This window comes from Aotus nancymaae, unplaced genomic scaffold, assembly GCF_030222135.1.
Source record: "Aotus nancymaae isolate 86718 unplaced genomic scaffold, 86718_ANA_hifiasm-v0.15.2.pri h1tg000003l, whole genome shotgun sequence".
Lineage (NCBI taxonomy): Eukaryota > Metazoa > Chordata > Mammalia > Primates > Aotidae > Aotus > Aotus nancymaae.
The window spans coordinates 6,706,948-6,734,592 of NW_026988414.1; the positions used below are offsets into that span (position 1 = coordinate 6,706,948).

Genomic DNA, 27,645 nt, shown 5'->3' on the forward strand with positions numbered 1-27,645 from the left:
GAAAAGTGAAAAATAAAAAAGAGTCAATTATTCAGATGTCATAGCTCTGCCAAAATCATTTAAGGGTTCTTTGAATGTTCTTCTATCAAAGACATAACAATCTTTTTGAAAACAATCCCAAAGTTATTTTTTGGAAGTAATCTGTAAACTTTAGTTTCCATGAGTAGCAATAATATGTTGGAAAGGCAACCCAGGTTCTAATCTCAGCTAATCCATCTAGAGGGTTCCATCCTTGCAAGTCACTTAGCCTCACTGGTTTCTAAGAAGGCTGTGGTTTTACTCAGCATCCCAGGATTTCAAAATGTTAGATAACAAAATAAATGCTATAAGCAAATTGAGTTATATCTGGTAAGTCCAGGGAGAATCAGCTGATAAAGAAAAAGCTAAAAAAGATGATATGCCTTCTGTTGCCAGATGTAACAGAGAACATCTCCTGGTTTTTTTAACCTTCAACATGTGGTGAGAAAGGGCACAGGCTGCTAAATGGTTAAGAGGAAGATCCAAGGCTTTTCCTTAAAACTAGCTTAAACTGGCTCTACACAGGAACTAGATTCATCACTTGTAGAAGCCAGAAGAGCGATGGCCAACAGGAGGAGCTGTGATGGCCAACCCCACGGGTTTCTGCCTCCAAGCTAAGAGTTCAGGTTGTAGAAATGTCACAACGCTAAGAAATAGTAAGACGTATGTCACACACACTTTAGCAACAGCTGAGCTGACTGGAAAACACAAGTGATATAATCACTTAGTGGCTGTGTGCACACAAATGCATGGTTACCCTCAAAATGTTCAAAATAAACCATTCAAATGATGAAACTTTAATTTTAAAGTCAGTAAGAACTAGAGATGTCAGTACTTTTATACTACAATTACAAAATAAGAGGCTAAAAAAGGAAAGAGATGATTGCTAAGTTTGGTAGCCTATATGACAAGCACTGCAAAGAATTCCATATGAAAGAAGATGGTAAAGCACAATAAAAAGAACCTGCTCTCACCCATTCACTCAATAATTATAGACCGAGCCCCAATCAAGAACTTCAGGCACTGCTTTTTTTCTTTTTTTGAGATGGAGTCTCACTGTCTTGCCCAGGCTGGAGTGCAGCAGTGTGATCTCAGCTCACTGCAACCTCTGCCACCCAGGTTCAAGCAATTCTCCTGCCTCAGCCTCCTGAGTAGCTGGATTTACAGGTGCCTGCCACTGAGCCTGGCTAATTTTTCTATTTTTAGTAGAGATAGGGTTTCACCAGGCTGGTCTTAAATTCCTGAACTCGTGATCCACGTGCCTCAGCCTCTCAAAGTATTGGGATTACAGTCATGAGCCACCGCGCCCAGCCCAGGCATTGCTTTAAAAGCTGAAAATGTTCATCTAGAAATCTACTCCTCCCATCCTTTCTTTTGAAAACCCTAAGGTAAGAACAAATCTTGGCAGGCACAGTGGCTCATGTCTGTAATCCCAACACTTCAGGAAGCTGAGGTGGGTGAATCACTTGAGGCCAGCAGCTCAAGACCACAAGATGAGCTTGGCCAACATGGCAAAACCCTGTCTCTACTAAAAATACAAAAAAATTAGCTGGGAGTGGTGATGCATGCCTGTAATCCCAATTACTTGGGTGGCTGAGGCCAAGAATTGCTTGAACCCAGGAGGAGAAGTCTGCAGTGAGCTGAGTTCACACTACTGCACTCCAGCCTGGGCGACAGAGTGAGATCCTGTCTCAAAAAAAACAAATCTTGACATTAGGCACTTTCGTTCTGCGTAATCCAGAGCCTGTGACTTGGGAAAGCGCCAGGATCTCTACCGTTGTGTGAAGCCCTGTGCTACCTGCTCAGAATTCCACATAACTCCTTAAATAATAGTAGTAAGGGGCCCACCTTTATCAACACAAATACCAACACAGGAACAAAGTCGTCTGCTCCAGGGACAGAGTCCTCATTGGCCAGGCTCAGGAGGTTCATAATTGTAGAGCACATTCTCAGGATGCACTGTACTTTGTCCCGGGGGGTTTTATAAGCACTTATTGTCCTGATTTCTGATTGTGCAGATGGCCACGGTGCTTCTCGAAGATAAACCTAGGTGAGACCACAGACAATACACAGATTCTGAATCCAATGGCAATCCTGGGCAGTGACCACTGCAACCTCCATGACAGGAGGCAAAGGATAATGTGATTGTTTTTTCTTTGGTAAAACCACATTGCAAGCCCCTTTCCCCTCCACCAAAGACCGAAGCATAACTTTAAAACTTTTCTTTTTTGAGATGGAGCTTCGCTCTTTTTGCCCAGGCTGGAGTGCAATGGTGCGATCTTGGCTCACCGCAACCTCTGCCACCCACATTCAAGCAATTCTCCTGCCTCAGCCTCCAGAGCAGCTGGGATTACAGGCATGCGCCACCACGCCTGGTTAATTTTGTATTTTTAGTAGAGATGGGGTTTCTCCATGTTGGTCAGGCTGGTCTCGAACTGCCAACCTCAGGTGATCTGCCCTCCTCGGCCTCCCAAAGTGCTGCAATTAATTATAGGCATGAGCCACCGCACCAGGCAAAAATTTTTAAGTAAGTTGCTTTGCATTTAAAAATAGTTAACCCAGATATCCATTAATAGAAAAAGGGAACAGCACAGAACCTAGAACTCACAAAATTTCAAACCATTCTCTTTCTTAAATAGCTAGAATGGAACTTCTCTACATTTAGTAGCTGATTCCAGAAATACAAACTACTAAAAGAGGACTTTTCCTTAAAAGTAGCTTAAACTGGCTCTACACAGCAACCAGATTTATCATGCATGATAAGGAGGTTAATTTAAAAATATGTACCATTGTTGCAGTAATTCCTCTAGAAATAACAGATTCAAAAAACCAAAGACATTTAAAATTTTATGCTAATTAATGTCTCATTAGTGGGGGTTGTAACAAAAACAACCAGAAAGCTCAAATACCTGAAATTTTCCCGTTTTCTTATTTTGTAAGAGATGTAGGACAGAAATGCTAATATCAATGACTAAAAGGTAATCTGAGATCACATTCAGATGCAATGACCTCTCCTGAGACAGCATATCTCTCTCATTCTTTGGAGTGCTACCAGCCTCCTGCTTCTTCAAAACATTTCTGCAGAAACCTGACTATAAAAGTGCTGATGGAGAGGTACTGCCCCTCAGAGCAGGGCTGGCTTGAGAAGCCCTGCCTGGGCACGGAGTGGCTTCAAGGAAGGGATCCTCCCAGCTGGCTTTCTACTATTTTGGATTAGGGAATTTTAACCTCTGGAAGCATCTTTGGGAACTCTGAAGTTAGACTGAATTACTTTGGGTGCAAATGAGGTTTTTTATATTTTACCATATTGCAGTTCCTTGAAAACGTGGTAACATTATGTAGATTAATACCATGCAGCATTTAGTTAACATTACCCATGCTATATAAACCTGCATTACCTCTGGTATCTGAAGAGCTCTGTGATTTGCAGTCACTACTTTAGACAATCTCTGGATATGTTCATGAAGAACCCTGAAAACCCCCCAAAATACAAATGTAAATACACATTTCAGAAAATAAGGTACACAAATAGTCATCGATTTTTACAAAACATTTGAAACATGTTGACTTATTGCTAGATATGGATTACAGCTAAGAGTTGAACCTCTTAGATAAGTATTCTTTCCAATCTGCTCAGAAACACTGAGTGAGCCAAGGGGATGCAGGGAGGAGAGGGAGTCTTTCCTCTCTGGACCAGACAGCATGGCAAGGGAGAGAGGAGGGGAGCCTTTAGTAGGAGTGCTTGGACACATTATTTTGTAAAGTAGAGGAAAAGATAGTGAGGGGGGCAAAAAAAAAGTGAGAGGAAGTAGAAGGATCAAAAGCCAGAAACCAAAGACATTAATTACATGGAGAAGGGCCTCCACCATTCACCCAACCTTTCATTTTGTAGATGAAGAGAAGTAGGCTTAAAAAGGTAAAAGACTTGCCTAAGCTACACAGGTATCAGTAGAGGGGCTGAACCCAGCTTCCTGGCTGGTAATGTTCTTTCCAATTCCTCTGTTGGCTTTCTACACTCTATAAGGCCTGCAGAAATGCCATGGAGGGTGGGGAAAAATAATCTCCTTCAAAGTTGCTATTTGTAGTCAATATGGTTTGAATGTCCCCACTCCTTATTCTATGCCTAAAGCCAAAAAAACTGGTGCTCTGGAGAGAAAACAGGCCCCATCTGGCATATTTAGAAGACTGGGATGGGTCAAATGCCCTGAGACCATGAACAAATGAGGAAGGTAGATTGGAAGGATCCTAACCCACTTCGCAGGAAAGTGAATTCTCTCAAATATCTATGCAACATCTGAAAATTTCTATGAAAAATATTTCACACAAACATAACTCACACCCGGAGATCCTATACACAGACCCGAGAGTCATGCAGAGTAAGCCACTGTCACTGCTAAGAACGACAGTAACAACTTTAACATGCTTGAGGTCAGAAAAAGGGTTGTGAAGCAGCGCTCAAGAAAATACAGAAGGCTGGGCACGGCGGCTCATGCCTGTAATCCCAGCACTTTGGGAGGCCAAGATGGGCAGATCACTTGAGGTCGGGAGTTTAAGACCAGCCTGGCCAACATGATGAAACCCTAGCTCTACTAAAAATACAAAAATTAGCTGGGCGTGGTGGTGCGTGCCTGTAATCCCAGCTACTCAGGAGGCTGAGGAAGGAGAACTGCTTGAACCCAGGAGGTGGAGGTTGCAGTGAGTCGACATCACACCATTGCACTCTAGCCTGGGTGACAGAGCAAGACTCTGTCTCCAAAAAAAGGAAAAAAATACAGAAGAGTAAAAATAAAACTGCAAAATCTTCCATAGTCTCACTACCCCAAAATAACCAATATTACCATTCCAGGTTAATTTTTTCCAAGTTTTTTTTTTTTTTAGGACAGAGCCTCCCTCTGTTGCCCAGGCTGGAGTGCAGTGGTGCGATCTTGGCTCACTGCAACCTCTGCTTCCCAGGTTCAAGTGATCCTCCTGCCTCGGCCTCCTGAGCAGCTGGGACTACAGGCACGTGCCATCACAGCGAGCTAATTTTTGTATTTTTAGTAGAGAAGGGGTTTCACCATGTTGGCCAGGCTGGTCTCGAACTCCTGATGTCAGGTGATCCACCCACCTCGGCCTCCCAAAGTGCTGGGATTACAGGTGTAAGCCACTGCACCCAGCCAACAACTGTTCATTCTTTTTTTTTTTTTTTTTTGAGATGGAGTTTTGCTCTTGTTACCCAGGCTGAAGTGCAATGGCGCGATCTCGGCTCACCGCAACCTCCGCCTCCTGGGTTCAGGCAATTCTCCTGCCTCAGCCTCCTGAGTAGCTGGGATTACAGGCACGTGTCACCATGCCCAGCTAATTTTTTGTATTTTTAGTAGAGACAGGGTTTCACTATGTTGACCAGGATGGTCTCGATCTCTTGACCTCGTGATCCACCCGCCTCGGTCTCCCAAAGTGCTGGGATTACAGGCGTGAGCCACCGCGTCCGGCCCCATTCTTAATAAATATATAATAAGCACACATTAGGAGCCAAGCACTGTGCCTGGTAATATTAGAGTGGTTAATAAAAGCATTATTTCCTGGTCTTGCAGAGGGAACAAGCCAGTGTGGAGAGAACATTCATCAAACCATCACACAAACCAGTGATTAAGAAAAGGGGAGAGGCCAGGTGCGGTGGCTCATGCCCTATAATCCCAGCTCTTAGGAAGGCTGAACCAGGAGGATCGCTTGAGTCCAGCAGTTTGAGACCAGCCTGGGCAACACAATGAGACCTCGTCTCTACAAAAAATAAACAAGGCTGGACACAGTGGCTCATACCTGTTATCTCAGCACTTTGGGTGGCCAAGATGGGGGATCACCTTAAGTCAGGAGTTCGAGACCAGCCTGGCCAACATGGTGAAACCCCATCTCTACTAAAAATACAACAAAAATTAGCCAGGCATGGTGGCACATGCCTATAGTCCTAGCTACTAGGGAGGCTGAGGCAGAAGAATTGTTTGAACCCAGGAGGCAGAGATTGCAGTGAGCCAAGATTGTACCACTGCACTCAGCCTGGGTGACAGAGCAAGACTCCATATACGTACATACATAGATACATACATAATCAGCCAGGTGTCACATGTGCACCTATAGTACCGGTGATCTGGGAGGCCAAGGTAGGAGGATCACTTAGTCACATAATCCCAGGAGGTTGAGGCTTTAGTGAGCTGTGATCGTGCCATTACACTCCAGCCTGGGTGACAAAACGAGACCCTATCTCAAAAACAAAAAAGAAGAAAAAAAAGAATAGGGGAGAATTTTGCCACCCGCCTCAAGGGCCATTTGGGAATGTCTGGAGACATTTGGTTGTCATAATTGGTGGGGTATTACTGGCATCTAGTGTGCAGAGGCCAGTGATGCTGCTGAAGATCCTATAATGTATAGGATAGCCTCCCACATCATCAACAATCTGGCCCCAAATGTCAGTAGTGCTGGATTGAAAAACCATGACTTACACAGATGTCAAATGGCAACTGGAAAGTGCTAAAGAAAGGCACCCAGACCTGAGAGAGCCCTAACAGGATGTAGCCTAGTCAGGAGAGGATTCATCAGGAAAACAACACTTCAGTCAAGACCTGAGGGATGATAAAGACTTAATTGCAGGAAGGAAGGGAAGAGTAGTTAAGGCAGAGTAAACAGCAGTGCTTTCCAAAGAGGCCATACCAATTTCTACTCCTTCCAGCTTGACTGTCCACATCCTTGAAAACTAGGTATTATCATTCTTTTTGATCCTGTAACTCTGTCAGGTGAAAAATGGTCACCGATGCATTTCCTTTTACAATCAGATACTAAGTTACACGTATAGCTTGTCTAAAATATGGGCTACCTGGTAGATCCCTATGTAGTCCCACAGAGGCACTCAGCATAGAAGTACTTACTGGTCACGAAGTATGTCCCCATCCTGATTAGGGTAGAAAGCAAGTTTGAAAATCCGGTTCATCACACTTCGCTCAATGGCCAGCTGTGCATCTTGAAGCTGTTCTTCACTCGCATTTTGCCATATGACATCCTGGGCCATTGCACCATAAAGAAACTGCAAAAAATCTTCCACCTGAGCAGTTTTATCATCAGCTGCTGTGAGTTTCTGAAAGTCTCCAGAGCAAAATAATAATTTTTAGTTTAATAAAAACTATCTGAATAATTTTAAAAAGGAAATTATATAAATAATTTTAATCACTAGCTATGCAGACACCATGATCTTAATCAGTGTGGTTTATTTTAGGACAATATGTATCCATATAATTAAACCAGGAGAAAGTAAGAAATATGTGAAAGTTTAAGTGCAAGAAATTTATTATAAAAATATGTTTCTAAAAAAATGTTTGGTTTAAAAAAATGAGAAAATTTGTATAAATCCAAATGTCCCCAATTTAAAAAATAAACTATAGGCCAGAGCAGAGTACGAGTCTGAGGCTGAGGGAGTCATGGCAGGACAGGCGTTTAGAAAGTTTCTCCTACTCTTTGACCGAGTATTGGTTGAAAGGAGTGCTGCTGAAACTGTAACCAAAGGAGGCATTATGCTTCCAGAAAAATCTCAAGGAGAAGTGTGGCAAGCAACAGTAGTCGCTGTTGGATCGGGTTCTAAAGGAAAGGGTGGAGAGATTCAACCAGTTAGCGTGAAAGTTGGAGATAAAGTTCTTCTCCCAGAATATGGAGGCACCAAAGTAGTTCTAGATGACAAGGATTATTTCCTATTTAGAGATGGTGACATTCTTGGAAAGTACGTAGACTGAAATAAGTCACTATTGAAATGGCATCAATGTGAAGCTGCCCATTCCACTGAAGTCCTGAAATCTTTCATCATGTAAATAATTTTCATATCTCTCTTTTATAATAAACTAATGTAACTGATAACATTTAGTGTCTTCAAAATTGTTTCCTTGCACTGATATAAACATTTCCAAATAAAAATATATAAATAAAAAAAAATTAACTATAAACATTCAATCCAAGAGAGAAATGCAATTTATTGGTTTGACATCAAAGTTTAAGATTCCATAAAATAAATGGGTATTTAAGGCATGCAGATACTTGAACTAGCAAAACAAAGCAGTATTTCCAAATCTTCCCAACAGTATTACAGCTGAGGAGATGCTTAAAGATATTGAGTTACCTTGAATGAATTCCCTGATCTTCTTTTCTTTGCTCTCAAGCAGTAATCTCACACAGACAGTGGTAAAGTATCGATTGGCCACTTCTTTGTCCCGCAGAACCCTTTGCAACAGCCTTTCCAGGTGAGCCTGTGTGGTCTGTAGTCCTTGTCGACAACGAGTGAGATAAGCAATATATGGGGCTCTTTTCCTAAAAGGAAAAATACTTTGCATGACGTCAGATATATTCAGTACATACTTTCTTTGAAGAATAAGGGTCCTAACTTTTCTTTAAAAAAAAAAAAATTACTGTGGCTGGGCACAGTGGCTGACGCCTATAATCCCAGCACTTTGGGAGGCTGAGGTGGGCAGACCACAAAGTCAGGAGTTCGAGACCAGCCTGACCAACATGGTGAAACCCCGTCTCTACTAAGAATACAAAAATTAGCTGAGCATGGTGGTGTGCAGCTGTAATCCCAGCTACTTGGGAGGCTGAGGCAGGAGAATCACTTGACCCGGGAGGTGGAGGTTGCAGTGAACCGAGATTGCACCACTGCATTCCAGCCTAGGCAACAGAGTGACACTCCGTCTCAAAAAAAAAAAAAATTACTGCACAGACTGGTTTTACAAAGTAGCATGTCTGTACTCTCTTCAGTAGCAAATATACAAAGTAGCATGTCAGGCTGCAGACATGGTAGAGACTGATCATGGTGCCAGATGAAGAACAAACCCATTTTGCATGTTTGGAAGGCTCTATGGGGCTGAAGACTTAGTTAACTAACTCACTAAACGTTAGTAAGCCCCTTTGTGTACGTGGTGTATTTTATATTGGAGCTATAAGACTTCATACTTAACAGGAAATTGACAGCTACAGATGACTAAAAATAACAAATACAGGTTACACATCACTAGGTCACAAACATCTTTCACCAATTACTTGCTTACAGTCTAAGTGTAACAATCACCAGAGTGCCCATTCCCTAAGCCTTGAAGCTTCCTTACTACCTAAGCAACTCAGTTACATTTTTCTCCATAATCATTAGCAGGGGATGGCAGTGGAAAAAGCACAGCAATTCCTAAGGCTACTTCTGCTTCTCTGGTCCAGGAAAGTAGTCTTTCCTATCGCCTCTAAAAAAAGGAATATGATATTCTAGTTGTCCTGGCCTCACATATAGGCATACCTCTTTACCTGCTTTTGTGCAAAGCTGAAGTAAACTGCTCTCTTCTATTTGGAACTGCTCATTTGTAACTACATTTCCAGACTAAAATCCAATATGTTGCTTGGAAATTGATATGGCTTGGCTGTGTCCCCACTCAAATCTCATCTTGAATTCTCACGTTGTGAGTGGGGTCCGGTGGGAGATAACTGAATCATGGAGGCAGGTCTTTCCTGTGCTGTTCTCATGATAGTAAGTCTCACGAGATCTGATTGTTTTAAAAGGGAGAATTCGCTGCAAAAGCTCTCTTGTCTGCTACCACGTGAGATGTGACTTTTACCTTCTGCCATGATTGTGAGGCCTCCCCAGCGACATGGAACTGTTAACCCAATTAAACCTCTTTTTTTTTTGCAAAATGCCCAGTCTCGGGTATGTCTTTATCAGCAGCGTGAGAACAAATACAGTAAACTGATACCAAGAAGGGGGTACTGCTAAAAAGACACCTGAAAATGTGAAAGCGGCTTTAAAACTGGGTAACAGGAAGAGGCTGAAACAGTCTGGAAGGCTCAAAAGAAGACAGGAAAATGTGGGTAAGTTTGAAACTTTCTAGAGATCTGTTGAATGGCTTTGATGAAAAGCTGACAGTGATATGAACAATAAGGTCCAGACTGAGATGGTCTCAGATAGAGATGAGGAACTCATTGGGAACTGGAGAAAAGGTGACTCTTGTTATGTTTTAGCAAAGAGACTGGTGGCATTTTGCCCATGCCCTAGGATTTGTGGAACTTTGAACTTGAGAGAGGTGATTTAGAGTATCTGGCAGAAAAAATTTCTAAGCAGCAAAGTATTCAAGAGGTGAATTGGGTGTTATTAAAGGCATTCGGTTTTCTTTTTTTTTTCCTTTTTTGAGACAGAGTTTCACTCTTTTTGCCCAGGCTGGAGTGCAGTGGCGTGATCTCAACTCACTGCAACCTCTACCTCCCAAGTTCAAGCGATTCTCCTGTCTCAGCCTCCCAAATAGCTGGGATTACAGGTGCCCACCACCACCATGCCCAGCTAATTTTTTTTTCTTTTTTTATTTGAGACAGAGTCTCACTCTATTGCCCAGGCTGGAGTGCAGTGGCATGATCGGCTCACCACAATCTCTGTCACTAGGGTTCAAGTGATTCTCCAGCCTCAGCTTCCTGAGTAGCAGGGACTACAAGTGTGTGCCACCATGCCCGGCTAATTTTTTTATTTTTAGTAGAGACAGGGTTTCACTATGTTGGCCAGGCTGGTCTTGAACTCCTGACCTCGCCTCCCAAAGCGTTGGGATTACAGGTGTGAGCCACCATGCCTGGCCAGCATTCAGTTTTATAAGGGAAGCAGAGCGTAAGAGTTTAGAAACTTTGCAGCCTGACAATGCAATAGAAAAGAAAATACCATTTCCTGAGAAGAAATTCAAGTTGGCTGTAGAAATTTGCATAAGTAATGAGGAACTGAAATATTAACCCCCAAGACAACAGAGAAAATGTCTCCAGGGCATGTCAGAGGTCTTCATGGTATCCCCTCCCATCAAAGGCCCAGAGGCCTAGGAGGAAAAATGCTTTTGTGGGCTGCGCCAGGGATCCCGTGCTGTATGCACCCTAGGGACTTGGTGTTCTGCCTCCTAGCCACTTCAGCCATGGCTGAAAAGGGGCCAACTAGAGCTTGGGCTGTAGCTTCAGAGAGTGCAAGTCCCAAGCCTTGGCACCTTCCACATGGTTTTGAGCCTGTGGGTGCACAGAAGTCAAGAATTAGGGTTTAGGAATCTCTGCCTAAATTTTTCTTTCCTTTTTTTTTTTGGAGACAGAGTCTCACTCTGTTGCCCAGGCTAGAGTGCAGTGGCATGATCTTGGCTCACTCCATCCTCTGCCTCCTGGGTTCAAGCAGTTCTCTTGCCTCAGCCTCCTGAGTAGCTGGGACTATAGGCATGTGCCACTGTGCCCAGCTAATTTTTGTATTTTTAATAGAGGCAGGGTTTCACTATGTTGGTCAGGCTGGTCTCGAACTCTTGACCTCATGATCCACCTGCCTCGGCCTCCCAAAATGCTGGGATTACAGGTGTGAGCCGCTGTGCCTGGCCTTGATTTCAAAAGATGTATGGAAACACCTGGATGCCCAGGCAGAAGTTTGCTGCAAGGGCAGGGTCCATGGAGAACCTCTGTGAGAGCAGTATGAAAAGGAAATGTGGGGTCGGAGACCCCACACAGAGTCCCTAGTGGGGCACCATCCTCCAGACCCCAGAATGGTAGATCCACTGATAGTTTCCACTATGCACCTAGAAAAGCCAGAGACTCAACACCAGCCCATAAAAGCAGCTGGGAGGGAGGCTGTACCCTGCAAAGCCACAGGAGCAGAGCTGCCTACAATCATGGGAACACAGTGGCTCATGCCTACAATCCCAGCACTTTGGGAGGCTGAGGCAGGTGGATCACTTGAGGTCAGGAGTTCAAACCCAGCCCGGCTAACATGATGAAACCCATCTCTACTAAAAAAATATATATATATAAAATTAGCCAGGGGTGGTGGTGCATGCCTGTAATCCCAGCTACTTGGGAGGCTGAGGCAGGGGAATTGTTTGAACCTAGGAAGTGGAGGTTGCAATGAGCCGAGATTATACCATTGCACAAGAGCAAAATCCCGTCTTAAAAAAAAAAAAAAAAAAAAGGACCACCTCTTGCATCAGTGTGACCTGAATGTGAGACATGAAGTCAAAGGAGTTCATCATTTTAGAGCTTTAAGATTTGACTGCCCTGCTGGATTTCAGACTTGCATGGGGCCTGCAGCCCCTTTGTTTCTGCCAATTTCTCCATTTGGAATGGCTATTATTTACCCTATGCCTGTACATCCATTATATCTAGGAAGTAACTAACTTGATTTTGATTTTACAGATTCACAGGCAGAAGGGACTTGCCTTGTCTCAGATGAGACTTCTGACTGTGGACTTCTGAGTTAATGCTGAATGAGTTAAGACTTTGGGAGACTGCTGGGAAGGCATGATTGGTTTTGAAATGTGAGGATATGAGATTCAGGAGGAGCCAGGGGCAGAATAATATGGTTTGGCTATGTCCCCATCCAAATTTCATCCTGAATTCCCATGTGTTATGGGAGGGAACCAGTGGGAAGTAACTGAATCATGGGGGCAGGTCTTTCCTGTGCTGTTACTATAGTGAATAAGTCTCACAAGATCTAATGGTTTTTAAAAAAGGAGGGGTTTCCCTGCACAAGCTCTCTTTTGTCTGCTGCCATGTGAGATATGCCTTTCACCTTCCACCATGATTGTGAGGCCTCCCCAGACACATGGAATTCTAAGCACAACAAACCTTTTTATTTTGTAAATTGTCCAGTCTTAGGTATGTCTTTATCAGCAGCATGAGAATAGACTAACACAGAAATCTATGTCCAGGAAAATATGGCCAAGCACTTTGTAGGAAGCCTTGATTCAGTTCTGAAATAAGGATTAGGCTGGGTACGGTGGCTCACGCCTGTAATCCCAGTACTTTCGGAAGCCGAGGTGGGAGGATCACAAGGTCAGGAGCTCAAGACCAGCCTCACCACCATGGTGAAACCCCGTCTCTACTAAAAATACAAAACTTAGCTGGGCGTGGTGGCACACTCCTGTAATCTCAGCTACTCAGGAGGCTGAGGCAGGAGAATTGCTTGAAGCCTGGAGGTGGAGGTTGCAGTGAGCCGAGATCGTGCCCCTGCACGCCAGCCTGGGCTACAGAGCAAGACTCCATCTCCAAAAAAAGAAAGAAAGAAGGATCAAAAAGAAAACACTTCCAGCTAAAAACTAAGTTTAAAAGCTGAACAGGTGCGGTATATTACCTGTAGTCCTCAGCAATCGAAGCCAGCAGTTTCCTACAAGTCCTATTATCAAAACGGCACACACAGCGCATTGTTTCCTGAAGTTGAGCCATTAAGTTCTTATCTTGTAAATTAATTGCTTCAGCTATTTGAACTTTTAAAAAGCATACAATTTCATTGTCTAAATAAAAGAAACAAGAATTCTGTTATTATTGAGAATTTCCATGGGCTTAATTAAGCTAACTCTCAGCATTTGAGATGTTAATTCTGCTTTGTCGTGTATCATTAGAACTAAGCTGTACTGCCACTCCCAATTAGAAAATATTTTAATAAACCAGTAACCAAAGTGCTCTTAAGTGACACTAATATAAACATATTAAGTTGAACCATATGGAATTGCAGTACAGCTTAAATAGCTGAATACTGGCAATTTCACATGGTGCAACCCATAAACACAGGAAAAAATAAACAATCCTGTAGCAATTTACCTTCTGGGTCTGTGTGGTCTGGTAAACCATTCCTTGTTGTATGGGTCAGCACTGGGAAGGCAACAGAGTCCGCAGAGCAAAGAGCAAGCCTCAGTTTCTTTTTCGCATCTCTGAAGAATGAGTAGAAAATACATTAATTTGTTTATCCAGATATGGTCACATTTTACAAATATTTACTATATAAATTAATGTTACCTTAGGACCCAAATGTTTCAAACATTTTTAAAAAGTTAATTTTTAACTGACACTCCACTTAAAAAAAACAGACTTTTTTTTTTTTTTGAGACGGAGTTTCACTCTTATTGCCCAGGCTGGAGTGCGATGGTGCGATCTTGGCTCACCGCAACCTCCGTCTCCTGGGTTTGATTCTCCTGCCTTAGCCTCTCAAGCAGCTGGGATTACAGGCATGCACCAACACGCTCGGGCCCAGTTAATTTTTTATTTTTAGTAGAGACAGGGTTTCTCCATGTTGGTCAGGCTGGTCTCGAACTCCCGACAGCAGTTGATCCGCCCGCCTCAATCTCTCAATGTGCTAGGATTATAGGCCACCACACCTGTCAAAAAAACAGGCTTTCTAATTACCCAAGGAGCCAGGTGATAAAAGTGCGTGGGGCAAGGACCATTCTTTAGGGCACCAGAATCAAACAACAAATCCTTTCTGACCTTTTTTCATACACTGAGTTCCATGGTAGGTGCTATAAGAATCACAAAAGCATATTATGGCAGAGTGGGAGGGACCACAGAAGTCAGAAGCCCCCAGCACCCAGATCTGGAATGCCTCCTGGCATATCTCTAGAGAAACTCTGATGATGGCACAAGATAAGCTCACTACCTGACAAGAAACCCTTTCTTCTTTTTTTCTTTTCTCTTTTTTTCCTTTTTCTCTTTTATAAAGTCAGAGTTTCGCTATGTTGCCCAAGCTCATCTCCAACTCCTGGGCTCCAGCGATCCACCTGTCTCAGCCTCCCAAAGTGCTGGGATTACAGGCGTGAGCTACCGTGCCCAGCCAAGTTTTTTAAAATCCTTGAATTAAAGCTTTGGATACATAACATCTACAACTGAAACAAAGTCTTCTTAATAAATAGCATTTCATTTTTCTCTCCCTGCTTTATACATTTATTGATTCAACACATCACTTGACTTGACGTGACTGCAATGGTGCTGAAAAGTCCTAACCCTAAAGCCCCAAATCCTATAAAAAAATACCTATAAGAGAAAGCTGAATCCTGCGGGTGGGCTGCTTGGCTTGCAGAGTCTGGGAGATCATCAGCTGAGATGTTCTGTAGCGCTTCCTCACGGGGAGAATCATGTGCACTTTCACCATCACCCATAACCTCTAAACAAAACCCACCCCCAAGAAAAGGATAACCAGGTTCATTTGGAATATTCAGAGCAATTCAAGAATAAATTAGCATTGACTAACAATAAGAGTTCTCTGGAAAAAAAAGAAAGAAAAAACAAACTTCAAATACTTAACTGAATTATCAATAGCAACAATTATGTATCAAGAGACTAAATGCTGAGAAGAGAGTGGTTTTACTTCTTATCCAATTCTAATGCAAAACAATGAAAGTCCACATTAACTTAATAAAGTTAATATCTTGTAATCAGACTCAATGAACCAGGGAACAAAAAGAGGCTTCAAAAAACATTTCATACCCTCGTTTTATAGACATAGGCTTCTGCCCAGTCAGAAAATGGCTTGCTCTAAATTCCTTGGTTGGCCAATGGCTGAGGTTGACTATGGGTTCAGGTATCCTAATTCTCCCTACTGGAGGTCTTTCTGCTACACCCAAGAACAAGCCAGGGGACCAACTCACAAATGCAGCAAGGTCAGATCTGGGGTTTCCAAATTTGATTTTATGTCTTAATCAAGAATAGCTGGGTGCGGTGCCTCATGCCTGTAATTCCAGCACTTTGGGAGGCCGAGGTGGGCGGATGACCTGAGGTCAGGAGTTCAAGACCAGCCTGACAAATATGGTGAAACCCTGTCTCTATGAAAAATACAAAAATCAGCCAGGTGTGGTAGTGAACACCTGTGGTCCCAGCTACTCAGGAGGCTGAGGCAGGAGATTGCTTGAACCCGAGAGGTGGAGGTTGCAGTGAGCTGAGATTGCACCACTGCACTCCAGCCTTAGCAATAAAGTGAGACACATCTAGAAAAACAAAAACAAAAACAAAAAAATATTTAAATAATAAGTATGGCCAGGCATGGGACAGGAAGATCGCTTGAGCTCAGGAATTCAAGACCAGCCTGGGCAACACAGCAAGACCTCACCTCTACAATAAAAAAAAAAAGATAAAAGAATAAAAAGTTCCAAAATATAATAAATATATTGTGTTAATATATGAAAATATCCTTATTCTTTGGAGATAATTTCAAATGCTTCAGGAAAAGATACAGGGAGAGACCACGATGACATGGCTTTTGCATTTCTCGGCAACACGGTGAAACTCTTTTCTCTACAAAAATAAACAAAAGTTAGCTGGACACAGTGGAACATGACTGTGGTCCCAGCTACACAGGAAGCTGAGATGGGAGGATCGCCTTAGCCTGGGGAGGTTGAGGATGCACCAGTAAACCATGATCGTGCTACGGCACTCCAGCCTAGGTGACAAAGTAAGATCAGACGGTATCAAAAAAAAAAGTATATATATATATACATACACACACACACACACACACACACATACACACATTCTCTGTGTGTGTGTGTGTGTGTGTATAAACATGGGGGAAGTGGCAAATCATTAACAATTGATAAGTCTAGATAGAGGGTATATGAACCTTCATTGTATTATTCTTTCAATTTTTCTGTTATTTGGAAACTACTCAAAATAAAAAAATGCAGGAAGTTCTCCTTTCTACCCACTCTCCCTTTGAGGCTTCCTAGGAGTCTTCCTCAGAGCCAACTCATGTTACCAGTTTGTTGGAGATACTTCCAGAAGCTACTCTATGTGCATATAAGCATAAATACATATTTATGCAGTATACTATTTACGCTTTTTTTTTTTTTTGGAGACAGGGTCTTGCTGTTGCCCAGGCTGGAGTGCAATGGCATCATCTCAGGCCACTGCAACCTCCGCCTCCTGGGATCAAGCGATTCTCACGCCTCAGCCATCTGAGTAGCTGGGATTATAGGCATGCACCACCAAATGCAGCTAATTTTTTGTATTTTTGGTAGAGAAAGGATTTTGCCATGTTGGCCAGGCTGGTCTCAAACTGGCCTCAAGTCATCCGCCCACCTGAGCCTCCCAAAGTGCTGGGATTACAGGCGTGAACCACCTTGCTCAGCCCCTATTTATGTTTTTATACACTTTCCCCTTCATTTATTTCGGGGACTGTATCTCATTTTTCTGAAAGCTATTCAGTATTCCACTATGAGAAAAACAGAATCCTTTAAAACAAGTAGCAGGTGACAACGGATAACTTGTCCCAATAGTCTGCTCCCACAGCTATACTGAGTGTACAAAACTGGATACAATTAGAAAGCTGTAGACAGTGAAAAAGAACCTCCTCCCATTAAAGTATGCCCTAACTCCCTGTGGGCCAGTCACCCCAGATGCAAACGATCACAACTCTAAAGCATCTGAATATTCAGGGGTACCCAGGCCTAGCAGGAGAGTCCAGAGAAGGACATCAATTTAAACATTTAGAAAGTCTGTAATTTTGAGGTAGTAGATGGATTCCCTTAGCTATTCTTTCTTTTAAAGGCCACGTAAATTCAGATTACCTTTATCACTATGATATAAAAGTTTACTACTCAAATCTCTGTCATGATAATCACCTGTACTCTCATAGTTTGCCATTGCTCCATCACTGGGGCTGGTCCGTTTAATGGCATTCCTGTATTTGTCCAGAATATCCTCAGCGACCTGAGCTTGTGCACTGAGTCTAGGGCTAGGATCATCTGCAAGGGAAAGGAGAGTGAGCGAATTAGCCCCTTTGGTTTATACCCATTCTGATGTTAGTATGACACCAGTAGCATAATCCCAAAGGCGGATTAGGAGGTAAGACTTAAAAAGAGCACATATCTCAATGTTAAGAGGCACCATGCAGCTGCCTACTCATCCCATTTCTAGGTCTGAGAGCCTTGCCAAAGCAGGAAATTGGGAAGAGTAGCTCCACCTTCTCATCATCACCAAAATGACAATGTCAAAGTTCAGCGCAGACTGAATGGATGACGGATTTCTAAAGTGTTTACACTCAAATCACTGTTATCAGCAATTCATGCTAACAGAACTTCCAACAGTGCATTTTTATATGCAGACTTCATTTATTCAGACACCTCCATGCTGAAGGAAGGAAAAAAAACCTATTCAAATTTAGACTTAAACCCCTTTAAATAATAACAAATGTCCTTTTCCATTCTTTCTTTATGAATCTCTCTCCACGCATTTGAAAACTAATAATATTCACATTCTATCTCACTAGATCTCACCATGACAGGGCAGCTACTGGAATAGAGCACTTCTGTGCATGCAATGATACCAGAGGCACTCCTAGAGAATCTAGACATTCTTGGGGAGTGCTGGAAATTGTACCTGAGATGCACAGAGAAAAAGCTTATCATAGTCACAAATGCAGCACTGTTTACTGACAGGACCATTACTCTGTCAAAATCAGCACATCAGAAATATTATCCTGGAGTCTAAAATGGTAGTCATTAATTAACTGGTTGTTAAAGCAAGGGATTGCTATAGATCTACAGAACAAAGTTCCATAGTGAAACACAAACTCCTGGGATAGACCTAGGCCAGGCAGGTGACCATAAATGGTCACATTCTAGTAGAATCCCATTTTCTGAAAATTATAAAAACACACACATATCAAATATGTGTATATATACATATATACGCGTGTGTGTGTGTGTGTGTGTTTACAGCAGCTAATAGCAACTACCATTTATTGAGAACTTACCATATGCCAGGAACTGTGCTAAGCACCTTATAGAGATTATCTCAATTAGTGATCAAACAACCTTACAGAGAAATATTGTTGTTATTCTTATTTTACAGAAGATGAAATCAAGACATAGAGAAGTTAAGTAGCATGCTCACAGGCTCTTCTTCTGTTTTCATGAAACAAATATATGGTTTTCATGTCTCCGTAAAATTGTAGTAAACTGAACAACCCTTGAACAATATGGGTTTGAACTGCACAGGTCCATTTACACACAGTTTCTTGCAATCAAATACAGATTAAAAATACTGTATTAGGCTGGGCATGGTGGCTCACGCCTGTAATCCTAGCACTTTGGGAGGCCAAGGCAGGTGGATCACCTGAGGTCAGGAGTTCAAGACCAGCCTGGCCAACATGGCGAAACCCCATCTCTACTAAAAATAGAAAAATTAGCTGGGCATGGTGGCGCATGCCTACAATCCCAGCTACTCGGGAGGCTGAGGCAGGAGAATCACTTGAACCCAGGAGGCAGAGATTGCAGTGAGCCGAGATCATGCCACTGCATTCCAGCCTGGGCAATACAGAGAGACTCTGTCTCAAAAAAAAAAGAGAGAGAGAAAAGAAAATACTACATTTCACAGAGAGCTGTGAAACAAGCATACCAGGAAGGCCAACTCTGCGCATACAGGTTCCACAGGGCCAACTGCAGGACTCAAGCATGCAGGGATTACGGTATGGGACGGGGGAGCAAGGGTCCTGGAACCAATTCCCTGAGTATGCTGAGGGACAACTGTATATAGAGAGGATTTCCCAAGTAACTTAGCATTTCTGCTATAACAGTATTTGAATTCATGAGAAATTCCTAATAAAATTTGATCTTTCTCCAAATGTAAACTCATAACACATTTATCATTACAGAATCTTGTTTTGAAGGGGAAGTACTTTTTAGCGATTGCTTTTTTTTTTTTAATTGAAAAAAGGTCTTGCTCTGTTACCCAGGCTGGAGTGCAGTGGCACATAGTTCAATGTAACCTCGAACTCCTGGCCTCCAGCAGTCCTCTCAATTTGACCTCCCAAAAAGAACTGGGATAATAGGCATGGCCCACTTCACCCAGTTGGTTATTACTTTTGAGTGCTGTTGAGAGCTCTGAAAAAGGGACAATATAATACATTATGGCTAAACACAGTGAGACTCACAAAGTTGCTTATAATCTTTATTTCTATTAACACTGTTCTTAAAAATTGTCCCCCCAGAATAATTAAAGTGAACAAAAAATGCAATATATATAAATCTGTGATTACTATTTTCATAATAAAAAATTGGGAACAATTTAAATAGCCAATAGTAAGAGAACATTTACACTGCAGTAAAATCATGATAAATTATTTTATAGCCAATAAAAATGATTTAAAACCCAACTATGTCTAGTAGAAATTGGGAGAGGGTTTATAAAATAACTTGGTAAAAGAAGAATACAAAGTCACATGCATAATCTAATTCAATCAAGAAAAAGCCATGTACAAATGTGGAAAAAGATTAGGCGATAACAGCAAAATAAAAATTAGGGTTACAGAATTATGAACAGACTACTAGAAAATTTCCTCCTATAACCTGTTTAAATTGGTTTAATAATAACTTTCAATGAGTCATTAATAAGGACCAAGTAGAAATTTCTGGATCAGTAGGGAAGCTAACCTGCTTGAATCACAGCCAAAGGAAACAAATTACTTTAGGAAAAAGACTTATTCTACTCTATTTAGCTTCTAGTTCCAGTATCAAAGACCAAGAAAAATATACTGCCCAAAGAGGGTAAGTAAAATATAACTCCTTCAAACAAACAATCAAATAAAAATAATTTATAACTTCTTCAAAGTTAGTGATTCAACGTTTTTAAAACATGAGATGTTATTAAGAGTAATTCACTCTGTAAACACTGGTGTTCTTCTAACATTAGGAACATGTGGCAAAATACATAAGTATTTTGCCAAAAGGACAATGTCTTTCCAACTCTTCCCAATCAGACTGGAAGGTCCTGAAGAACAGAGGTCATGCGTGATTTGACTTAATACCCACAACACTTAGCACAGTGCCTGGCATGAGTCACATGGTCAGTAAGTATTTACTGACTGAATAGGACAGGCTTGGCTACTCTCAGCAGGGAACTTTGGCCTGTAAGCACATTTCCTGCTGTTCAAATCCCTTTATTCTGGAGAAATTACCATTTCAAATAAAGCAAGGACTTATATGCTAGGATACGGAAATACATCTAAATATATGGAACTAAACATTAGAATAATATGCATTAAAATGGGATTCCACCTGTAATGCTGAACTATTTGAGGAGGATGTTCTTATCCTATTATCTATCCCATTTTTAAATAAAACTATTTAACAAAACAAAAATTTCACTTTAACTTAATAGGATAACAATTCAAAATCAAAATTTAAAAAAAAAAGAAGAAATGAACTTCCCTCTAGACCAGGGGTGTTCAATCTTTTGGCCTCCCTGGGCCACAAAGGAAGAAAAATTGTCTTGGGCCACACATAAAATACACTAACCCTAATGATAGCTAATGAGCTTTAAAAAAAAAAAAAGGTTCCTGCATAAATCTCATACTGTTTGAAGAAAGTTTGCAAATTTGTGTTGGGCCAGATTCAAAGCCATCCTGGGCTGCACGTGGCCTGAGGTCCATGGGTTGGACAAACTTGCTCTAAATGCTCTATAAAACACTGGAGACAATACACAGCTATCAAACCCAAGGCTGGGTCATTCACACTACTCTCAAACTCCCCTTTTTAGGGTGCTCATTAAGCAGCTGCAGAAATACAAACATTTAATAAGATAAAAACCCAACCCCCAGCTGTATTTTCCTTGGGTCAGATGGCAATGTTAAAATGGTTCAAGCTGTAAAAAATTAGTAAAGTTTTTAAAACTTTCATTATAACGGTTGGCATTTATGATACTGTTTGAACAAACACTTTATCACAAAAAAAGGAAACAATTAGGTGAAACAGAATTTCACTGTGATCCTGAATAATCAAGAACAAACTATAGATGAAAATAAATGTAGAATTCTATGATCACTGTTAGAGAAAACTATTCAATCAATGATCCAAAGATAAAGCATGCACAGCACTAAAACTGTCACCACACTTTCCTAAAAGGCAGTGTGTGTCATCATCCCACTAGATGGCGAGTTGTAGGGTACACCTTGAGGCTCAGGATCAGGGGCCTCATCATAAACAGAGTAATGATAATGAGGATGATGATGGTGGTAGCAGTCTGCAGGAAGAGTACACTGAGGTTTACTGTGGCTGCCAACTGGAAACCACAGAGCTATGAAGAACATACTCCCCACTGTACACACACAGACACACTCTTCTAAAAAGGCAACGCTTATGGTACCCAAGAAAAAGTGTTATGAAATATGTGCTCTGGGAATGAAGGAGCCAGGAAGTCCATGGGTCTACAAACCTGTGAGTGTTGAGAATCTGTCAGGCCCCAGATCATCTTTGTCTTTTTCTTGTTTTTCTTTCTTTCTAAATGGTATAGGAGCTGGAAATTAAATAAAGTCAGTAGTGTGACATACAACATACTGCACTACTCGGAAGTTAACTGGTGTGCCAAAATTTCTAAGCGAAAGGAGGCTGAAAAGTTTAAAAGCTAAGAAATTAAAAGTGTTGACTGATAATTGTCCTTAAAATAGTATTGAAGGTTTTTAAAGGAGCTTTCAGAATCTGCTTTGGAGTCATCTGTCATAGGAAGAATGATTTAACAGGAATCCACTGGGACTAAATCAAAACCACTGACTCTTAACCTCTGCTCAAAAGCAACACATTCAAAACTCCTAGCTTCATTCTCTCCTCATCAAGCGGCTTGAGTATGGCATGAGAGCAGCTCTCCCCAGAGTTCCTGAGTGCCACCGTGCTGAGAAGAGGCCTTTGGAAGAAGTTTCTATCTTTACTCCTGGATGATCTCTCCTTTCAGGAAGAGATGTTTTGCCAACTCAAATGATGCCAGGCTGTTCCAAAAAAGTAAACAATTTTATACAGCTACCTTTCAAAATAAACACTCACTAATATTTATCGTATAAACATTCTCAATGAACATAGACATAAAAAGCTTAAACTTATTCCAGGAATGTAAAGGATGAATTTTCAATGTTTAATTATCAATAGTGTCCCATTTTCCTGCAATAATTAATAGCAATATATATGTCAAAAGTCCTTATGATATTTTAACTTCAATGGTATGTGATATTTAAACAATAGCGACAGGCATGACTTCCGTTTACGAAACCACTACCACTTCCTGCAAAGAACAAGAATATTTCTAAAGCTCTGCCTTAGCATTCATCTGAGTGAAACCATTTTCTATACTCTCAAAGTAGCTAGAAACAGGCCCAGGAAGTCTCACAGAGGAATTGAGATATTGGCTCTCTGAAGAGATTCTGGGGCTTCGCTTCTTATTGCTAATATAGCATTCTAATATTTTATAAAATTACCTTTAGGCATGGCTGAAACAAAACGTTTTCTCCACCAAGGTCTGTTCCTGTCTGATTTCTCATCATCACTATCTTTGCGTTCTTCAGTCTGTAGAAAAAGTTGGAGGCTTTATTTGGAGTTTGATAGCAGGATAAATTACTAAGAAAAGGATTTTTTTTTTTTTTTTTTGGAGACAGGATCTCATTCTGTTGCCCAGGCTGGAGTGCAGTAGCATAGTCACAGCTCATTGCAGCCTCAACTTCCCTGGCTCAAGCAATCCAACCTCCCCTCAGCCTCCCAAGTAGCTAGGACCACAGGTGTACACACCATCACGCCCAGCTAATTTTTTTTTTTTGAGAGAGTCTCGCTCTGGCACTAGGCGCCGGGCTGGAGTGCAGTGGCGCGATCTCGGATCACTGCAACCTCCGCCTCCCGGGTTCAAGCAATTCTCCTGCCTCAGCCTCCCAAGTAGCTGGGACTACAGGTGCGCGCCACCATGCCCAGCTAATTTTTGTATTTTTTTAGTAGAGATGGGGTTTCACCATGTTGGCCAGAATGGTCTCGATATCTTGACCTCGTGATCCACCCGCCTCGGCCTCCCAAAGTGCTGGGATTACAGGCATAAGCCAACGTGCCCGGCTGCCCAGCTAATTTTTAATTTTTATTTTGTAGAGATAAGGTCTTACTATGTTGCTCAGGCTAAAAGGATTTAAGTAGGTCTGTGAAATAAGAAAGCCAGTCTTGTTCGCCTTAAGGCAAAACTCTTCTGATTGCCATATAGGTGCCTTTTGAAGCACACTGTCATCTGCTTGAGGGTAGGCACTATCTCCTTACTGTTAATAAACTGAAGGCTTAATACAGAGCCTGGTGTAAATGAGGCACTCAATAAGTATTTATGAAAAAAGTAAATGCAAATAAACTCCAGAAGAGCAGTAGAGATGGTAGCAGTAGTACTAATAAAACCAAGTGTGTACTATGTGCCAGAAGCTGAGCATACTAATGATATATATCATCTCATTTAATCTTCACAGTAACCTCAGAGATAGGTCCTTTATTAGGGCCCTTTTTATAGATGAAAAATATGAGACTAAAAAAAAAGTTATCTCCCCCTCTTCCTCAAAGTTACACAGCATATATGCGGCACAGCTGAGACTCAAACCTAGACCTAACCAACTTCAAAGTTCATGTTTTGATCACCAATTAATACTAAGTTATCATTAAAACATGAAAAAGGGGCTGGGTGTGGTGGCTCATGCCTGTAATCCGAGAACTATGGGAGACCAAGGTGGGTGGATCACCTGAGATCAGGAGTTCGAGACCAGCCAGGCCAACATGGTGAAACCTCGTCTCTAAAAATACAAAATATAAAATTATTCAAGCGTAGTGGTGTATGCCTGTAATCCCAGCTACTTGGGAGGCTGAGGCAGGAGAATTGCTTGAGGCAGAGGTTGTGGTGAGCTGAGATCATGCCATTGTACTCCAGCCTGGGCGACAGAGTGAGACTCCATCTCAAAAAAAAAAAAAAAAAAAAAAAAAAAACCCAAAACAAACAAACAAAAAAAGCACACCGAAGGACAGGGACTGTTAATTCCTTTACTAGCCTATCATGTGACCATGGACAAATCACTTAATTTCCATTTTTCATCTACATGCCTGGGATAAAGAATTATCAGAACCCTAGCAGAGAAATGAGGGCATCTGTGCCAGGAAAGAGTTAATTTAACAGTGGGGAGGAGAAACTGATTACATACAGGAGAACTGATTGAATAAATACACACATGAAGAATAGTGAAAATAGATTTCTCACTGTTGGAGAAAGGAGTTACAAATTTGGAAAGGAAGAAAGATAAAACAAACTATTGTGCCAGGACTAGAATTAAATGTGTCAGTGTAAGTTCATGGTCCTATTTATGGAGAAAGATAGATAAAGGAAATATAGAGGTAAATGTGAGTGTACACACACACACACACACACACACACACACACACTCCCTAGCTCTGTCCACAGCAAAGGAACACTGTATCCAGAGCTCAATTTCCAAAACAGCATTTTTCATTAAAAGAAACAAGGGTACTTGGAGAAAGACCAGACTAGGACAAAGTACAGTATCCGCTTGTAACATCTTGTGCCAGAAAGTAAAACTACGCTCAAAGAGTAACAGCAGTGCATCAAAAGAACTCAGAAGCCAGCCCAAAGGGGTTCCCACTGGCCAAATCAGAGACAACTGGGCTTCAAAATAAATAAGAGTGACAAACCCTAACTAAGACAGAAAACTGAGCCAGGCATGGTGGGTGGCTCACGCCTGTAATCCCAACACTTGGGAGGCTGGGGTAGGAGGACTGCTTGAGCCCCCGAGTTCAAGACAGGGCACCTGGGCAACAAAGTGAGTCCCCATCTCTACAAAAAAAAAATTACAAAAAAAAATTAGCCAAGCATGTGGTACATGCCTATACTCCCAGCTACCTGGGAGACCGAAGTAAATATAAAATTATTCAAGCGAAGTGGGAGAATTGCCTGAGCCTCAGAGGTTAAGGCTGCAGTGAGCAGTGTTGGCACCACTGCACTCCAGCATGGGTGGTAGAACAAGAACTTACCTAAAAAATACACACACACACACACATTTTAAAAAGACAGAAAACCGTAAGACCATAGACATAATAAGTAGATTAAGTTAAAAATTTGATGGAGAACAGTATAGTTACATATTTTTTAAGTATCCTCTCCCCAAAATACTTATTAATTAAAAAGGGAAAAAGAGTAACTTTACAGTGGTGAAGCCTGGAAGACAACACTTCATCAAATTATCCAAATGAACACCGTAGAAATGGGACAAATTAAAACAGTGCTACTTGACAAAGCGCAATGAAAAAAAGTGTCATTTCAGTGATGTTCCTGCCAAAGATGGATAACCTCAATCTAATCATAAGAAAATATCAAACCTAAACTGAAGAACATTCTAGAAAACAAATGACCTGTAAATTTCAAGAGTGTCAAGGTCATACGAGTAAAAAAAATAACTGAGGGCTGTTCTTGACTGAAGAGACTAAAAAGGCATGACAACTAAAAGCAGCCTGTGATTCTGAATAGAATCTTCTTACTATAAAAACTGTTATGGGAGGCTGGGCACAGTGTCTCACACCTATAATCCCAGCACTTTGTGAGGCCTAGGTGGGTGGACCACGAAGCCAGGAGTTTGAGCCCAGCCTGGCCAATATGGTGAAACCCCGTCTCTACTAAAAATACAAAAATTAGCTGGGCATGGTGGCAGGCGCCTCTAGTCCCAGCTACTAGGGAGGCTGAGGCAGGAAAATCACTTGAACCTGGGAGGTGGAGGTTGCACTAAGCCAAGATCATGCCACTGACTCCAGTCTGAGCAACAGAGCAACACTGTTTCAAAAAAAAAGTTATAGGGACAACTGGGGACATGTGAATGGGGTGTGAGAACTAGCCAGCAATAATTTATCAATGTTCATCTGCTGAAGTTGATGGTTGTACCATGAGGTGTAGGAGAATCTGCTTGTTTGTAAAAACTTACACTAAAGTGTCCAGGGGTATTAGAGCATCAGGTTGGCAACTTGCTCTATTGTACTTCCAATTTGTTTATAACTTTATGATTGCTTAAAACAAAAAATAAAAAATACTCATTGGACTTGGCATGGTGGCTCATGCCTGTAATCCCAGCACTTTGGAAGCTGAGGTAGGCAGATCACAAGGTCAGGAGTCTGAGACCAGCCCCACCAACATGATAAAACCCTGTCTCTACTAAAAATATAAAAAATTAGCTGGGTGTAGTGGCACGTGTCTGTAGTCCCAGCTACTCAGGAGGCTGAGGCAAGAGAATTGCTTGAACCTGGGAGGCAGAGGTTGCAGTTAGCCAAGAACACGCAACTGCACTCTAGCCTGGGTGACAGAGTAAAACTCTGTCTCGGAAAAAAAAAGAAAAAAACTCATCTAACATCTCAGAGGGATATTGTTAAGGTTTAAATACAAATAAAAATTGCTTGGAGAGAAGCTAAAAGTGTCATAAAAATGCAAGACAATATTACTACAAAACCACAGTTGTATAGGTTGCGAGCACATCAGATTGACAAATCATCTTTAATCATGACTACTCTCCATCTATAATCCTAGATTTATATATTCCATGTAATTTCAGATATCAAGAGAACCAGGCAGACAGAACACAATTCTTCTTCACGGCCTATATCCCATACCTCTCCTCTTGAGGAGTCCTTACTCGGGGATGAAGATGATGAGTGAGGTGCAGCCACCAAAGAAGTAGCACCAATGGCTGCAGCTGGAGGGAGTTCCCGCTCTTCATTTCCTGGACGCCGGTTCCAGCTGGGGTCACTCATGGGTCTCCGGACAGAAGATACAATATCAGAGCTCCTGCTTCGAACTAGTCTCTCAGGGTAAGAATGCCTTTGCTTGAATGCCTCCATTTCAGCTGGAGTTAAAACATGGGAACCAAAGTTTGGCAACCTGGCCTCATTTCCTCCCACAGCTCCTTCCAGGATTGGGGGATCTGGTGGTGGATGCGATGGCCTAGCATAGTGAACCTTTGGCCTTACCACAGCAGAAGCCCCTACAACACAGGAAAAAAAAAACAGTTTTGTAACTGAGACACAACTTATCTAACAAAGGCATTAACAA

At 41.8% G+C, this 27,645-nt stretch overlaps 1 protein-coding gene and 1 long non-coding RNA gene across 8 annotated transcripts in view; one reads left to right on the plus strand and one right to left on the minus strand.

Annotated features, from left to right (window-relative positions):
* Positions 1-27,645, minus strand: part of GAPVD1 (GTPase activating protein and VPS9 domains 1) — a 103,449-nt gene that overhangs the window by 2,369 nt on the left and 73,435 nt on the right. For 4 of the 7 annotated variants that reach the window (XM_064377984.1, XM_012458138.3, XM_064377994.1 and 1 more), the window contains 11 exons: positions 27,207-27,577; positions 23,012-23,099; positions 21,982-22,062; positions 17,391-17,513; positions 14,809-14,938; positions 13,603-13,712; positions 13,136-13,295; positions 8,153-8,340; positions 6,918-7,131; positions 3,417-3,489; positions 1,867-2,064 (listed from right to left, as the gene is read on the minus strand). In XM_064377984.1, the coding sequence (XP_064234054.1) occupies positions 1,867-2,064; positions 3,417-3,489; positions 6,918-7,131; positions 8,153-8,340; positions 13,136-13,295; positions 13,603-13,712; positions 14,809-14,938; positions 17,391-17,513; positions 21,982-22,062; positions 23,012-23,099; positions 27,207-27,577 (1,736 nt within the window). Of the gene's footprint in view, positions 1-1,866; positions 2,065-3,416; positions 3,490-6,917; positions 7,132-8,152; positions 8,341-13,135; positions 13,296-13,602; positions 13,713-14,808; positions 14,939-17,390; positions 17,514-21,981; positions 22,063-23,011; positions 23,100-27,206; positions 27,578-27,645 lie in introns of those variants that run through there. The other 3 variants (XM_064377987.1, XM_064377985.1, XM_064377989.1) reach the window with 2 other exon arrangements.
* On the plus strand, positions 9,671-27,455 carry LOC135275675 (uncharacterized). Its single transcript, XR_010343272.1, has 2 exons — positions 9,671-9,876; positions 27,149-27,455. It is a non-coding gene; the product is annotated as an uncharacterized LOC135275675 (long non-coding RNA).